Genomic DNA, 17,863 nt, shown 5'->3' on the forward strand with positions numbered 1-17,863 from the left:
ACAAAAGAATTCAGGACTTTAGTAAGATGTGCTACTAAATATGTCACTGCACCCACATGTTTCTAAAGAATCAGGAGTCACCTGAACTTCTGTGCTCAGGCCTGGACCTGAGAACTCAGCAACAGCTTCAAAGGGTGAGGACCACATTTCTCTGCAATGTGACTGTTTCAGAAGACCTGGAAGAAGCACTCTTTGCAAAGCAGCCAGAAGGGAGGGGAGGATTACATCAGCAACTGCTTCCCTGGCACAGGGGACCGTAAGCAGCACAGCTGTTCTTTGTGGAAATGTCAGGGAGGGGGAAGAAAGGTGCCAAGAGAGTTGTTACTGTCATAAAGCACAATAGGTGGTTCCAGAATGATGGTTCACATGGTTTCAAGCTTTTCTTGAAAACTTTGCTCAGGAAGCCCAGGCTGACTAACTTTCCAAATAGTGAACACTACTTGAAAAACAGACACGTACATTATAAAATTACTTAGCATCCAGTTTCTCTGTTTCTCTCAGATAAAGGAGAGCACAGCTGTGTCTCAGTGTAGAGGCTGCAGCTGAGATAACCCTATATGAGCCCTCTCCTGCTCAGTCATGGCCTAATATACAGAATGTCCCAGGAGGATTTCAGGTAATACCCATGACTCTACCTCTCTTCTTGTGTCTGCCCCCTTGGGCCAGCTGTCCGAAAGAAAGCAGCAAAATTCTGTTTATTCCTGGGTTCTGCAGGAAGTCACACACCTTCAGAGCCAAAACACCATCTCAAGGTTGCTTTGAAGTACTGCCAGTGTATGCCCATGCAGCAAGCCAAAGCAGGTCTCAGATGGACATGTGCTGTCTCCTGCCCTCCTTTGTGTCCACAGCCTGCCCAGGAGGGAGGACAGATAGAGGAAGGTGTGCCACGTGGTACCACACTCACCTCACCCTCAGACACCGCCAGGAGATCAGGAAAAAAATCACACAGAAGATTTTGAACGAAGAAACCATAAGCCCAGACTTTCCCTTCAGTCAACAGAAAAAGAACACCAAACCTGAACTCTCTGCTTCCTTATGTCTGGCACACTGAGGTGAAATGGATGTGTCAAACTGATTCCTACTTCATCCCCATCACTGTGGTCAATGAGAGGTGGTGAGAGGGGACCAGGATTAATCCTTAGTCTATAGCTATGCCATACAGCTTCCTCAGTAATTTGTAAGACAGGCAGCAAGCCTGTCCACCCCTGAACACCTAGAAGCCTTCTGTGGTGGCATGCACGGGCCTTACAAGGACTAACAGACTTCAGAGCTGGAGACAAACAGGGACCTTTCTGTACCATGGCTCTTCGGCAGCAGATCTGATTATTCAGCAGTGGGTCACTGTTTTATCCCGAGTCCTGCTACTCTCCTGAAAACATGCTTATCCAAAGGGACTTTCTGGTCAGTGTTAAAGTAATGGAATGTGCGTTTGCTAATGCAGGGAGACAAATTTCATTTAAAAAACCACCAAAAAATAAACAAACAATCAAGCAAAAAAAAAACCCAAAAAACCCATGAGAAAAGTCACTGTTTTATAAGATCTGTTGTCATACAACTACCATTGTCACAAGGGACAGGAGAAGTGAAGTCTGAGGTTTTACAAATCTCCCACACAGGGGTGTGTATTTTTTGAGGGAGGAAGAGGTTGTCACAAAGATTGCAGAAGCTGGAGTCCATGACATTTTATTCATATTGTTTCAACTCATTCACCCACATGCCCTCAAGGGATGTTCTGTTTTTTTAAATTACCGTTTCTGCTAAAAACCACGCGGTGTAAATTAGTGCGGTTAGACACTCCTTTCTCAAAAATATTTCTTTGGATCTCTACTATTCTATCTCTCTGCTCTATAGGTGTGAAAAGCAGAAGTTTTCCTGTGTATGAAAACCCCTGTCTTCTTCCAAATTAATTAAAATTAAATTCAAGAGAGTAATTTGTTGAAGTCAGTGGAGTAATACCTGCATAGAACTAAGTTAAGTGAGGCAAAAATCAAGCACATTGATCGGGCTGTTTTTGCAACTTCTTCCATAGCATCCTCTGTTTGAGTACTGGAATAGCAGACAGAACAACTAGAAAAAGGTTCTGGAACTAAAAAAATCAACTAAGCAAGAGGAATTGAATTACACAGGGAGAGAACTTATGACCCCTATTTTTTTTGGCTTGTTTTATTCTCACCATTCGTAGTGGGTTTTGTAGGACAATTTGCAACTCTTCAGTCCAGATGGTAATTTAACTAGGCAGAGGATCAGTTGATAAAACTCTGATTAGATGTCAGCTCTTCAACTGAGCTATTTCCTTGGTCTGCCTTAACCCATGTTTAGTCTAACAGACAAATGTTTAGAATTCACCAAGACTGCTGAAGTGAAAGTAGTATAAAAGGAGTCTTAGCAAATCTGGTCAACCCATAAAGATTTCCTTGCTTTTAGCCTTCAGCTCCACATGTTTTGCTGAAGTTAAGTTCTACAGCTTAAATTCACAATACATTACTCGTACATTAATCCATAAATTCAAAGTAAGAAACATAATCAGCTCAGAGTTTCGCAGTGCTGCAACAGTGCAGGGTAATAGAGGGCACATGGCTCGGTGTCTTCAGCACAACTGGAATCAACCTCAAGGGTCCTTGCCAGATCAAGTCAGCCAGTTTCTCTCTTATCTTCTTCCTCTCTTTCAACAAGACAAGACATTCAAGTGCATCATCCTTTCACTGACTCTTTCACTATTACACAAATGAGAGAAAGATGCAGACAGGGTCTTGCCACCACTACAACAGTGAGGACATGGCTTGTGCAGCCCCAGCAGAAGTGTCTATCAATTGATTGATTGAACCCACTAACTTCAAGAGGTTTTGAAATTACATTTGGTGATCTCTATTTGCAGTTCAACCCAAGAGCACCTAATGTTTTTAAACCAGTTCAATTCTCCTTTACCAGACAGAAGAAACCTGTTGCTGTCATGCTGTTCAGTGTTCAAAGCCACACTTCCCTGATCCTTTGGTATAGTTCAGCCTAGTGGGACAGAAGTGTGGGAGAGGCAAGAGTCAAGATAATATAATAGGAATTGAGAGGAAGCAAGAGAAAGACAAAGATTTAGTGTAGCCAGGAGCAGTCACATGGAAAATGGCCAAAGAAACCAAAACACAGCCTGGTACTGGTGGTGACAGAGACTAAATGAGCTTTACAAGTTTTGTCAAGAGAACCCACAGAAGAACCTATTTAAAGCTCAAAACTGCATCTTTTCTTAAAAGATAAATAGGGCAGAAGCAACCAATTTGTACTTTGCAGGTAGCGTCCAGAGAGTTTATGTAGTACTGCAAAAAGATAAGCACCTATTTAAGAGTAAATTGTTATTTTTACCCAACATGCAAACAAATTCATGCAAACACTTTCATCACAGGCTAAACCCTTTTTACTGTCAGCTGGGAGTCTTCTTGGTGCTGCAAAGCACCACAGGGCATAAAATCACTATGGTATTTTTTGTGTTGGTAGTCAACGTCTGTTTGCTGGAGATTTGAAAAACAGAGGAGACATGTAGCACAGGAAGATCGGAGCAACAATTAGCAGCCCTTAAAAAAAAGCAAACCTGTGAAATGCATTTTGTCTCTGAGAAGGAGACTGTTAACCTCTCTGCAAATACTAAGTTAGCAAAAATGTGAAGGATGCAACTTAGCATCTGCTGGCGAGGAGAGGTGAGAAAAGGAGACAAGAGGACAGGACATTTTGTTGTGAGGTAAATGGAACAGGAGAAAATGTTTTTTTCAAATATCTGGTATGGATTACAGTTCATCATCTCCAGAAGAAGGTTACTTGGTCTTGGCCTCCCCTCATGAATTTCTTTTGTTCACTTGGGTCACTTCACTATTATTTGAACCTAGATTATAGAAAAAGCAGATCTGCAAGGCTAATTTGTTTGCTTTCTCAGCTCAACATATTAAATGCAAGTTTATATTTATACAATATATCTTATTAGATGCTGTGTCCTGTTTTGGTCTGTTCTCTTCTGATTTATTTTGAGCTCAAAAACCATAACTGTAAGTGCCTTCAAACTTACAGATACTTAGGCTACTGGGGAAAGAGCAGAAAAAACGTGAAATGCAGCAACCATTACTGTCCAACTTCATTACAGTCATGCCCTGGAAGAATAAAAAATGTACTGGAATTTAATCTCCTCTGAGGGAAGAAACTGAAAGCAGCACGTTTGCTAGAAACTGCGCACATTCGGTCCACTAAAATTCGTCAAGATATGCAAAATTTAAATGCCACTTAAAAATGGTCACTGAGAAAATTGACAGACATGGCACCAAGGAAAGTACATTTGTTTGGCCCTATCTGTGACCCATGACAGCACAATGCAGGTAGAAAGCAGATGCTGAGAACACAGCATGCTCCCAGCACTGGGGGCCGTGTGGGATGCACAAGATGCTGCCAATCTAATGGCAGGGTCCACGCTGCAGCAGGGAGGCATGGGCTGCAGTAGATACCATGGGCAGAACCCTCTTAGCATAGCTAAACTGATTTACTAATACTTTTACTAATGTATCAACATTTCCATCACAGCCTGGGTGGGAGCAATGTAGCAGCCACTGACACTTTCAATTCTGCATCGCCTCAACAGATCCCAATGACAACCTCAGGCATAGCAGCACCAAGAACAAAAAATGAAACACCAGTATATACACACTGCATTTGAAAAATAATCTTATTTATCCTTTCCCCAGCAGTGCCATCTTCCCTCTGTAAAAACAAACCAGGTAGTAATGATTGAAGGAGAGATGTGCCAATTGTTTAAATCAGAACCAGAGGTCATGCTCCTTTGGGAGCTGACAAGGGCAAGCCACAACAAACTCCTGGGATTTATGCTCCCACAGCAAAACCTGCCTGGCAAAGGGCTGAGTTGCAACATGTGCTTTTCATACAGAGCACTTATTTTTGACTGTAATTTAGTCTCTTGGCAGGAGATGTTCATCCATATCAAGAGAAACAGCCTTGCTCATCCATATCAACCTACACATCCTCATATAATAGCAGCAGCACAGTACACTCTACTTCCAATGGTCTCCCATGGATCACAGGACAGATTTGGTTAATCAGGCCCATCTCCTCTCCATAAAAGCCTGCTCCACAAGGGATGATTTCTGACCTTTGATACTGTTGAATTGTAAAACCCACAAGTGAAGAGGTCTCTGTGGACATTTCTGTGAAACCATCCCACTACTCCTTTTACATGGGAAGGAAAGTTAAAACCAGTGGAATATCACCAGTGCTTACTGGATGTTAAAAATAACATATAACAGTAATGCTTATCACATATGGGAGAAGAAAAGAAAATACCTGAATTACGCTTTCAAAATTAGTACTGTCTGTTCTTAATAAAACACAAAAATCCCAGGCCATGAGTCTACTAATCTTATCCATTCACTAAGTTCTGCAGAGGAGAAAGGAGAATACAACCCTTGGAGCAGATTTCCCTTGCCTTCTATTTAAGAGGTAGATAAATTATTGAAATTCTACATTAAAAATATATTGTAGACTGTCTAGTGAATGATGGGACTGCAATGCGTAATACAGAGCGTAAGCTTCACAATACATGCACATGAAATGACTTGCTGATCTAAAACACTTGCTTCCTGCCAACATGATTTCAAGAGAGATGAGGAGAGAAAAACAAGTTACAAAGTAACACACTAATGATTGAATTTTGTAGCTGAAATTTATAGCTCTAAAGGCATTTTATTCACTTATTTTACCTTATTCAGGTAAATAACATGCTGTAAGTTAGTAGAAGAGCAAATAAAAATTAAGATGGCTCCAACAACTGCAAATATCTTGTCTTAGCCTACTTTTTACCATGTGTCACAGCAACCTGATGGAACAAGACAAATCTATTAAAACAGAGGAGTGATTTCTAACTCCTCTCCCAGGTGTTCTCTACACTAAGCCCAGTGCCTTGATAAAAAGAGAGAATGGGAGCAGATACAGCCAATGGCAATGTGTCATTGTTACAAATCTGGTTGTCTGCCTGCACTGCTGAGAACAACAAGACTTCATCAGTAAAATTTGAGGATGCTGCCAGCAGAAATCCATCCAAAATGACAAAAAAAACTTTCTGAATGTATGACTTGACTTGCCCGCTGTTACAGTCAGCCTACTTTCTTTCATATGGGGAGGAAATATTGTACACCATGTAAAAGTTATGGATGATTTACAGAATTTTTTTCTTTGTGCAAAAGTTGTACATCTGTTGAAATCTCCAGCTGTTTCACTGGGCTGCTGCTGAACTTGCCTTGCTCAGTATTCAAAATCTGTTGTCAATCAATAAATTAAATGAATGGATAAAGCATGTTCTAGGGAGAGCCCAAGGATTCACTAGTGAAATGCAGCCTTTACCAGCTGCAACTTGGCTGAGGCCAAGGGGTTCCTTCAGCTTTTTAAGACATTGTAAAAGCAATTCACTTTCTTAACCCCAAAATAGAGTTCAGATCCAAAACAGGAATTCTTTGGTGGTAGTGGGGGTTTAGTCATGACATGTGACATGTCATTGACTAACAGACACCCCCACTGAGATGCCAGCTCAACATAGAGGGACCAGCCTGGACCCTCTTTTGAAAGGGGAAGCCCCAGGCAGTCACCTGCACGCTGCAACACAGGCAGTTCTTAGTCCAACATTGCTGGCGATGTTATTACAAAACCTCTGGGTTTGTGTCCTGTGCTTCTGGCATCCTTGTGCACCCAGTTACTGCATGGCTCCAGGAGGCAGTTCAGACATGCTGTCACATGCCAAGATGCAGAATATCAGTTCTAGTTCCTGAAAAATAGCTCCCATCATGGAGAAGGTCATGAAATGCACTTGGCTACTCTGTGGACTGGGGACCTTAAAGGCAGATTTCCCCAAAAGGTCAAGAGTGTTAAAGATATCCAAGAAGACCCTCAGACCTGCTAGTCTGCTTCCCTAGAGTGTAACAAGCTGCATTGGGGCTGATCTCAGAACCATTATTCAGAGCAGGATTTAAGCTATGACAGGCATAAGAGCCCTGCAAGAGCAGTGCTTATCCTCACGTTGCAGGACAGCCCAGTTCTGGCAGATTTGTCAGAGAAATAGCTCAAGGAAAAATATCCTTGTCATGCTGCCAGTGCCAGTGTTAAACTAGGTTAATTGTCAGAGAGATGCGGAGGTTGGCCAAACTTGCAGCATACGGCCTGTGCGGCTGAATGTCGGGCAAGAAATGGGAATCTGCTGCTTGTGAGTGAGCACCAGCCTCCTGCAACTCCCACCACCTCATTCCTCCCTCCTTCCCCACCAGACCTTCAGTGCTTTGCCCTCTTTGGTCCCCATTCCAAAGTGGATTGCCTGTTGTGAGTTGGCCTCCAAGTGGGGTAAAGGTTTGACCCCTCTGTGCTCCTGTTACATGGGCCTTGTAAGCACCTTTCTTTTGCATGTAAGCACCTTTTTATGAGCAATTTACAGAAAAATCAAATATAATTGAGACATAAGTCATTCATGAAAAGAAACCTTTCTGCCAACCATAATTGTTGCACTGCCTTTCCATCTTGGCAGGGTTTTAGTGGTTTTTTGGCTGGCTGAGGTTTTACTTTTGGCAACAGAATGTGTTTGTTGAGATTGACACAGGCCAACGTCAGCGTTTTCCAAAGGTGTGAGAAGCCTTGAGAAAACAACCCAGAAGAATAAAAGGTCTAATTCTGATCTCAAGTGTGTGTAGGTAGCTGTGATTGGAGTAAAGGTAACTTTTTTGCATGCATAGAAGGATATGAAGCAGGATCTTTCTCAGTCTATAACTAAAATGCCAATTTTCCTTATACACAAAATTCCCAGGCAGAACCTACAAATTCTTAATACTCTCATGGGGTTTTTGGTTTCTGGAGCTGTCCTAGACAAATTTATTTCTGAACCTAGAATCACAGCGCTGGGGAAAAAATGCTAACCAGTAACACTTAATCATACAAAAACTCAGCCCTCTCTAACCTGTGCAGAGAAGCCAGGAGGGATGCGCTGGTGGGGAGAGGTACCATCTCTGTGAGAGGGTGGCAGAAGGTAGGGCAGAACCCAGACCCCACTGTGCTGCCAAAGGGGTGCAATTAAACTTTGGCTGAAGAGTGACCAGGCCCAGACATTTACAGTCAATTAAATGACAGCTTTCTGCAGCACCCCAACGCTAACATAAAACACTCTTGAATGCAACATAATATATTTAGAAAATTCTGTTTGGGCACTTCAATACTAAGAGTTTAGATTACAACTCTTTTTGTACTTTTAACAATAATACAGCATATTTTCAGTTCACCTACATGAGATTCTACTTAGAGGCTTTCTGGCCTTATTTGCACTAATATTTCAAGTTTTCCTGTGGAAATCTAAAGGCTGGAAGTACAAAGGAACACAACAGAGACAGAGGAGGGGAATAAACAAAGCTAAGGACCAGAAGAGGCATGAGGCAGAGGAGAGAAGTAGAAGGGCAAGGGAGAGAGAAGGTGAAGAGGAGTGAGACTAACTGCAGTGACGGACTAGGCTGAGAAAGGCGCACTAGTAGGTCATTGCTGGAGATTTTGAGGTAGAGCTCAGAATTCTGAAAGAAAACCAACTCTATGTTTGGCCCCTTTGTGAAGCTGTAGCACAGGGATGGAGCTAATGGTAGCCCATGACACACTCGTGCCTTTCTGTTTTAATTCACCTCAGCTTTGCTTTCCAAGAGACCTCCAATTCTAACATCTTGGAAAAGACCCTCTGAATTTTATCTCAGTGTGTTTTGTCCTGGCTATTTAATGTAGATATCCTAAACATATCATTTATATTGTTATTCAAGAATGTTTCCAGTCAAGCCTTGATTTCCAGCACTTTCAGCTTTAATTAACCTCACAGTTTATCTTTATCTTTGACACAGATTTCTATAAACACAGCTTTGCACAGAATAAGGAGGCCAACATGTGGTTATTGCAGTGGACTAACACATGAGCCCAAAAGGTGCTCCAGGCTTATCAATTTTGTCATGAGTATTGCAATTGTCATGAGTGTTCCCCAGCCTCTCTGTGGGGAGGATATTTTACAAGGATAGATTTGAAGACAGACACAAGTTTCCCCACTGAGTTGAATAGGAATTAAAGTTGGCTGCAGAGTTCAGTGCTGTAAGGGGGCTGGGAGAGTGCATCTCACTGTTTTTACCATAAAAAAGATGTGCTCAATGGCACTAGAAGACAGCTGCCACCTGCATCTCTTCTTTTTAAATTGAATAAACAGAGAAACTAAATTTTACTGGTTATTCCAGCCCGAAGTGCTGATTTCAAATTTAAGAGAGTAGTTATTGTATAAGTTATATGGGGAAACTGGATCCAGTTAATTTGGTGAGATTACTTTGACTGTTTCATGCAAAACTCAAGAAGGGTAATAAAAAAATAAAGTACTTTTTTCCACACGTGAGAGTAGGTTGTACATTTCCACCTAACAGACAAAAGATTTTAAAAAACAATGGCTTGATTGAGATTAGTGGGGTAGATGTAGCTGATGTATTACCAGCAGGGACCAAGGCCAGGAGATGTTTAATCCTTGGAGGGAAGGAGTGCCAGCAGGAGTGGCTGCCAAGGACTCCCCTTGTGCTGGGCACACGCAATGCCCGGCACCACGCGGGCACTCACTGAGCTGGGATAAGGCTGGACAGCACCCCAGGCTGTCATGTCATTGACGTCCTTAGGGAGACAAGGTGAGGTTATTCACTGCCCAGTCTTGCAACCTCCCTCCCCTCAGTTTTATTGCTAAGTGCCCTTTGAGCTAAAGGTGCAGAAAGTCCTGCACTTTTTGTATTGAGGAATACCCTGCTGCAGAGCTTGTCCTATGAAGTAAGAGGGGTAGCAATGGTGTGAGCAGCGCCACCAGGTCATCACACGCAGGAAAGCCTCCTCAGAGTGACCACAGGCTGCCTCTCCATGCACACGCCATGTTTTTAACTGGAGGGAATAACATACCTCAACCCAAAAGAATGCTGGGGCAAGTATTTCCTCTCTAAAGATATGTTAAATAAGAAAGAAAGAGAGCAGATGCCTTTCCAAGTCTTTACAGGTATATGAAGAAGAAGGCATGGATCCTGGGGTAGGGTTTCCTCAACACCCAAGCATACCCTTACGATGGTGCGAGACATTGTGTGGCTACATCCCCCCATCTCCCAGAGATCCCTCAAGGTAGATCTCATAGGTTTCTCTTGTTCTTCTGTCAGATGTTTCCATGGGCTTCTCCTCAAAAGGGAGAACCCTGGCTTACCACATGCTGCTCTTCATGATTTGGCAAAGAGCAAGGACAGGAACAACATGCGTGTCAATATCTGCGCTTAGGGAAGAACAACAGACAATAGCCAGGGAAGTGGTTTTAGTGCAGGTGACAACATCAGGGGACATGTATTTGCTTCCTGTGAATACCTGTAATTATCAGACTGCTAACAGAAAACTAAAAATAGTGGCACCCAACATCTATTCCATAAAGTGCCACTACAACATATCCACACACCTCCCTTTTCCATCTGTGTGGCACCTAGCTGAAGTGCAAAGGTCTGGCACAGCCTTTCCCCAAGTTAATTTCTCCTCTTCAAATCTCCTAAAATCTCTTTATTTCTTAGCTGGATTCCAGGATCTGCCTCTCCAGATGGGTTTTGTGCTATGCTGTAATCCCTATTCTCCAAGTAGCCTATTCCACATTTAGGAACAAAAATGCCCTGGAACTAAAGCAAACCTCAGCAATGCAATACAAATAACATAACCTTTGAACAGAGTAGAAGGAAAGAGATGGATTGTGTGAGAGAGAGGGCAGTGTGAATCCCAGCACTCTTAGTCTTCCTCTTGTGCCAGCACCAGTGATGGTAACTGCATCCCCCACTGTCCTACAGCTCTTTCCTTGTTGCTAGCAAACCCATCATCCCACTCTTCCTCCTCAGCTGGTATTTCTGGTGGCTGACAGCCAAGAAAATAATGAGTCCTGACTGAGGCCAGCATTTGTACTCGTCAGCAACCAAAGATAGTGTGATAATGAAAAAAATGCTTTCTGCCTACTATGGTCTAGTTTTGAGCCATGGTGCAAGCCATCAGACACAGCACACCGAGCAGGTGTAACCATGGTGAAAGCCATCAGACACACTACACACAGCAGGGACTCTTCAGTCAGCTGTGGGGAAAAATTTACAAAGCTGCTTGTTTAGGGTGCAAAAGTTAACCCATGCCCCTGAGTGTCAGGCTGTCCTGGACACCAGTGGCTTTTCTGTTTCACTCATAAAACTGCATTAAAAATGCCTGAGCAGTGCCCAACCAACTGAAGAAGCAACCTGTAGGTCATAACACTTGTATAAACTGATTAAACAGGACTGAAAACAGTATTTCTCTTTTTCTTTCAACTGCTGTTATTAGAAAGGACCTTGAATCCATCCCACTGATTAGTATATCAATGCCTTGTACAGCATCCAGCAGCAGCCAGAGATGATGAGATAACTCTTCTACTACATACACGTGGAGGAAGAGAAGAAATTCCTGAAAGGAGGTCAAACTGCCTGGTGCCCATTTGGGTTGTGTCAGCCCCAGTAAATCCCACTTTCTGCTGCCCTGGCCAGAGGCAGAGTGGTGTGGCAGGCCCTGAGCAGGGGCTCCTGGCAGCAGGATGCCAGATAGCATCCAGGGCTGGGTGCTGGAGAGGGGATGTGCACCTCCCATTGCTGACAACTGAAGATGCACGTCCAAGCCCCAGTCCACACCCACCCACTCCATTAGAACAACTGCAGACATTCAGCACAACTAACATCTCTGTGGGTTAGAAGGCTAAATAAATAAGAGATGAATAGCTACGTACATCATAGCCCTTTATCCTGGGAGACTCAGTGAACCTGAATTCCCCAAGAAAAGCAAGTAGGCTGCATCTGTGCCTGTGCTCTGATTAATCTCATTGGTTTGTTTTCCTGGAAACTAGATGCCCCAGATGCCATTGTTTCCATTATAAGTGTTCATCTGCCCTGTTTTGAGCTTGATTGCTCCTGTAGCCTGCTTGGCTTAACTGTTTTTTGTTTGTTTGTTGTTCGTGGTTTTTTGGTTTTGTTTTTTTTTTTTAAATTAACATTCTTAAACAAAATGCCAGTAAATTAAAATGAGGACATAGCTGCAACCCTCAACACTAGATTTGTTAAATGTTTAAAAACACCTACAGCATACAGAAATCCTAAGCTGTTGTACGCAGTGTGACTAAATTATTAATAGTTGCCATGCACATCACACAAGGATTTTAAAAGGGGACTTTGTGTTTCTGCAAAACACTGCTATTTTTGTCTGACAGTAGAGACAAAATAATTTGAAAATTAGTCTCTTTGGTACTAATCACAACTGTTACTAAAATATTCCCACTGTAGGCATAATACAGTCATTTTTTATTTTTGAGAGAATTAGACATTTCACTCGTTATCTCAATGAAAATCTTGAAAGTTGACAATTTGTTAAAATACAAACAACACGTAATTAATGAAAACATAGTGAAGCAAATAGCTATTTCTAGTCATAAAAGCTCCACTAACTAGTACAATAACATTCAAGCACAAATTAAAGTAGTAACATTTACAGAAGATACCATAGAATATTTGTTTTATGGTTTGGAAAGACCAGCTATGGGGTCGTTTGAGGTGGGATTTTTAAAAGCATGAAGATATATGAATGGATTGCTACAGTTAAATTTGCTTTACAGAAAAAATAACATTCTGCTGTAGGCAAAACCAGAAATACGGGAAAATTCTCTTCTGTCTCAAGTGAATTATTTCTGGTGAAAGGCTTCTCAGCGTTTTGCTACAGGCATGCAGCTTTACACACAGAACATTATGCATGTACACAGACAGTGCTCTACTGGGGGTGTCTATCCTCATGCCCTCCCCTATACCCAGATCCCCACAAGGCTATTTACAGGACTAAAGGAAAAACACGGACTAGGAAATGGAAATAAACCCCAAACCAACGAACACCTAAAACAACAGCACAGAAAAACAAGTTGATAAGGGAGAAAGCAGCTTCACTCAGTACGTCTCAGCTGCTTCCAAGGCAGAAAGCAATGGGGACGTACTGCTATTATTAGCCCTCCGGATGGGAAGCAGCACGGTGTGAAGCTGTTGGCAAGAGGTTGCAGGATTTTCTTCACACGTATGCACAGGCACAGACACACAGGCAGACAGACCCCCGACACTCATGGTGAGCCCCTTCCCGCCACTCGGGTCAGACAGACAGACAGAGAGCACGATGCCAGCGCGACTGTGCGTACTCACAGCTCGGAGTACAAGAAGTGCAGGTTGCCCACATTGTCTATGTAGTTTGCAGGACTTAGCCAAGGTAGGACCAGTAACAGGAGAGCCTTCATTTTCAGTGCAGTGCTGGCACTGCTGCTAGGTTTCCTCCTTCCCACTGTCTCTCTGTGCTGGTGGGACACACCACGAGAAGCTTTCGTGCCAGCCAAGCCCCTTCTAAGCAAGCCTTTCCATTTCAACGCAATGGTAGCACATTATGAATCGAGCTTAAATCCCTTAAACGAAGCTACACTGCAAAAATCATTGACCTGTAAGAGGATTACTCGATCTGACTCTCAGATGGGTAGATGTGAGGGTTTAGGGACAGCACAGCGTGGTTGGCGAGACAGTGACTTATGCTGCAGAGGAGAGCGATGCTCGGGGAAGAGACCTGCCTCCTGCAGGATTCAGAGTGGTTCTTCAGAGGCAGCTGGTATGTTTACATCACTGCCCACAAGCAGATGGGTTACGAGCTAAACTGCATCACAGAAGGGTGTAGCTGTCTGACAAGGAGGGGGAAAAAATGCCCCCTGTGGAGTTTTGTAGCAGGCGATATCAGAAGACCACACCTTTTTAAAGTAAAACGCTGCAAAAGATCACAGCCAACTGCTGGCTGTTTGCATCTCAGTCTGAATTCCCCAAATCCGGCCAGATGTTTTTGTACAAACATAAATCTTGTAATAATACAAGGACATGTCGCTTCTCAGGGTTTTTTTGAAGGATGCAAGAGCAAACATTTTAAATAAGGATGCTTTCAGTTGACTGCTCCATGGTAACCAGTGTTTTAAAAAAATGGTAAAGTTCTCTCATCAATTAAAAAGCATAAAACAGCAAGCTCACCTTGTCCCATCAGTGACCTCATCTCTGATCAAGGCAAATTTTTGTTTTCTTTCTGAGAACCAGGACTGGTCTGAACCTGAATAATGCAAGTAATGTGAGGACTGCTGACCACCCTGGTGATCCTAGCAGAGTCTACTTTTATTTATTCACTGACAACACAATAATGTTCTCTGGAGATATCAGGTGGGCTCTGAACTGTTCTTATTGCAGACACCAAATATTTATGATTATTATTGTATTTTTAATTAGCAAAATCACACATTTTCCCTTCCCTCTACTGACTCACAAGAGTTAAAGAGAACAGCATCAGCTCAGTCTGTTTAATCTGTCCCTGGGCATGACAGAGCACAACATTCTCCTCCTCGCCATTAATTGGAGATGGGGTGGCAAGAGAGGTTTCTGCATTTCCAACAATTAAATTAGGCAGAGGCATAACATACCTTAGGTGATAATTAATTAATGCTGTGCTTAAAGAAAATAAAGGTACTGTGCAGCATCTGCAAGAACAAGGATGTAGAAGTCCACCTTTAGGGATCACTCAGAATGTTCTTTCCTATTTCTTCCCTCAAGTGGGAATGCTAGTGGCGTTGCAGTACCTGTCCCCTGTAAAGCTGAAACCCCCACAGCAGAAGTTCCCTGTGGTTTCCTATTCTCCTGACTCTGCCCTTTGGCCTTAAGGTAACTCAGCACTCCCAACCATTCTGAGGAAAGAAAAGCCATGTCATGAGTAGAAAGACAAAAAATGTCCAGCCTATGTAGCAATGTTTTGTACTACCCTACATTAGAGGCCTTAGGGTAGGAAGACCCTACTGCATCTCTCCAGCCTTCTGCTCCTGGGGTTTGCAAACCTGGGACTGGTGCAGGAAACCTGACACAGGCAAGAGGCAACTGCAAGAGATGTTGGGAATACACTCCTGAGACAATTCTTTCTATCTCTGCATGGGCTCAGGCCAAGCAAGCCAGAAGCACAGGATCTTGAGGATCCTGAGGGGAAGATCCAGGCCAAGCCACTGACATTCAAAAGGAAGTGCTAGAATAAAACTTGCCAGGCCTTTACAGGACCAAGTCATTGTTTATAGCAATGCAATTCTGCAAGATATGTAGTGAACGGTCCCTTTACTACCACCTTAAGGAAAAGAAACTAAGACACTGGAGTGACTTGCACATATCCACGTAGGAAAATCAACACTAGAAATCAGAAGCTGTGCTAGCTGTGTGGCTTCCATGCAAAACCCAATATTTCAATTTGCTTATTTATTGGGGTTGGGGGTAAATTGGGAATGGGTGACCTGCTCATTTTATGGCCACAACATCATCATGTCAAAAAAATGAAGACAAGCAGGAAGGTCTAAATCACATTAAATTCAGCTATAGGTATAGCAAAGGGAAATGGCATTTGCACTAGGGGTTCAAGATTTTGTGGCTGGAATATGTAGAGAAAAATAATTTCAGTGACAGCAGCTCACAGAAGACTGATAGTCCCCTTACCTGCATTTCTGTTGAAATGAACATTTGAGGCCTGTTAGAGAAGTACTGACCTAAGACATAAAATTATGAGTAACTCTGTTATTTTGTCCCCTTAGCCACACACAATGGAACTCCCAGAGCACTGCTGGCCTGGGCTGGGGCCTGCTGCCACTGCCTCTTGCACCATGAGCCACAGGCATCCTCACAGGGAAAGCCAGGTCCAGAAATGTGGGGACAAGGGCACCCAAATCCACAAACACCAAACCTCCAGCATGTGAAAATGGTTTCATGACCTTCACAAGGGATTAATAAACCCATTGCTAAAGTTTGTGGAGCTTTTTTTTTTGTTTTAGTACTGCAAAATCATGACATTTTTGGTTGGTTAGGATACCATAACTCAGTGAGTATCTTCAAGTGAATAAGTTCCTAGTGGGAATCCAGGAAATGAGGTCTCCAGTGCAAATGAGGACATGTTGAAGGGCAGGCTGCAGAGCCATTTCTGGTTGTAGGCTTGCAGGCTGTGAGGGGTGCATTGTGTGAGCACACCTCCACCCTCTGGCTCATCAGCCTGCTCACCAGCCATGCTCTTGTCCTCAGTACGGCCATGTCTGTGCAGGACAGTCTGCAGCCCTGTGCTGCCTCCTCCTTCATGTTGCACGTGCAGAAGTACACATCTAGCAACGCAATTTACACCTACAAACTTCAGGGGAATTAATTTTGGGTAATAGATACAGCTCACAGAAAAGGGCACATCTTAGACCCCCTCTCTCCTCAGACCTGAGGTGCTGTTACGCAGACTATGCCAAAGTGTTAGTCTGCTATCAGAAATCACAGCCCTGAAAGTACCTCTTTACCTTTCTGCCTTCTTTACAAAAGGCAGAACATGCAAGACAAAAGCAGCAGCACATGCTTTTACTCTGCAAAACAGAGAATCATTTCATTCTCTCATTGCAGAGGAACCAAACCGCTCCCTGGGGAGGTCTCTCCCAGAGGCAGGATGGAGGGGCTCCTGGCTACCTCAGGAGGGATAAGGCTGGAGAGGGAGTCCAGCCAGATTTCCAGACTCTGTCTCTCTGTGAGCCCCATGGTGCCCTGGGTAAGTGCTCACCTGGAAAAAGGGAGCACTCAGGTTCAAAGACCAATACCAAACTGGAATATTTTCTGCTCTATTTCTCATATAGGTCATTTGTGATTCAAAAAATGTTTGAAGAAAGGGCAATTATAAAACCTTTAATGTGCTATTAAAATATTTATAATAGTTCAGCTTCCCAAAACATGCAGATCTCTTTGGACTACATACACATTGTCATTGTGCAGCTAACCACAAAGTATTCACCCAGAACTTCTAACAATAGCATGAAGTACCTTACATGCATTGATGCATTTGATTCTAAAAAAAGGAGTAAGATATAGCCTATATCTTGGACTATAAATGGACTAAATTCAGCTCAAAATTAATGATGCTGTGTTCATTGGGAGTGAAATAAACAACTCTTTCTTTACATTAACTGTCTATTTTGACTGGTATTAATTGAAGATATTTTTTCCTCTGCAAGATAAAAGGAGTGAAAAAGCATCTATCAACAACAACTTACTGGGTTTGGAAATGCTGTTCAAGGTGACCACGTTGCACGACCTCTGAGCAGTGTTCTGTGAAAGGGCAGCTAACCATTAGCTTGTCCAGGAGGTTATTCACTAGTATGCTGGACTTCCTGCACGTCTGGAGAATCACAAGCTTGCGGTCCATGGGACAGAAGTCTTTTTCCACAAGGAAGTTTGTAAGGCAGGCTGTGCAGAAGGTGTGACCACAGAGCGTGTCTAATGGCTGAAGCAAAGGTTGCAGGCAAATGTGGCATATCAGATCATCATCCACTTCTTCGGTGTAGCTGTACAAGTGGTTTTCTTCCGGTAGATGCGCTTGGCCGCAGGTGACACAGAGTGGCAGGGAGCTGTCCTCCATTTCTTCTTCTTTCTGGCTCATAATCTGAATTGATGCAATTCAAAAGGGGGCAGTGGGAACACCCAACCCGTTTTCTGTTTGTGAGAGCTGTAGCAAGGCTGGTGTGCCGTTAGATCTGTGGGGAGGAAAGCCAAAGGGTTATGCTCTGAGTTCTGTTTCCTTAGCATACTTGCAGTATGTAGCTGGATATGAAGTACATATCAGGTACTAGGAAAGGATTGTGTCTGTGGAATGGGAGAGTGAAGCAAAGAAGGGGGCAGAAAAAAAAAAGATAATTAACTCCAGGGACATGTTTTCTCATAAA

At 43.1% G+C, this 17,863-nt stretch overlaps 1 protein-coding gene across 3 annotated transcripts in view; it reads right to left on the reverse strand.

The window, feature by feature from the left end:
* LNX1 (ligand of numb-protein X 1) overlaps window positions 1-17,592 on the reverse strand; it is a 65,231-nt gene extending 47,639 nt beyond the window's left edge. Inside the window, exon 1 of one of the 3 annotated variants that reach the window (XM_059470146.1) lies at window positions 17,195-17,592. In XM_059470146.1, coding sequence (XP_059326129.1) covers window positions 17,195-17,580 — 386 coding nt within the window. In that variant the 5' untranslated portion in view covers window positions 17,581-17,592. Of the gene's footprint in view, window positions 1-13,274; window positions 13,447-17,194 lie in introns of those variants that run through there. The other 2 variants (XM_059470144.1, XM_059470145.1) reach the window with 2 other exon arrangements.
* Between the last annotated feature and the right edge of the window lie 271 nt (window positions 17,593-17,863).

The sequence above is a fragment of the Ammospiza nelsoni genome, chromosome 4 (assembly GCF_027579445.1).
Source record: "Ammospiza nelsoni isolate bAmmNel1 chromosome 4, bAmmNel1.pri, whole genome shotgun sequence".
In the NCBI taxonomy this organism is placed as follows: Eukaryota; Metazoa; Chordata; class Aves; order Passeriformes; family Passerellidae; genus Ammospiza; species Ammospiza nelsoni.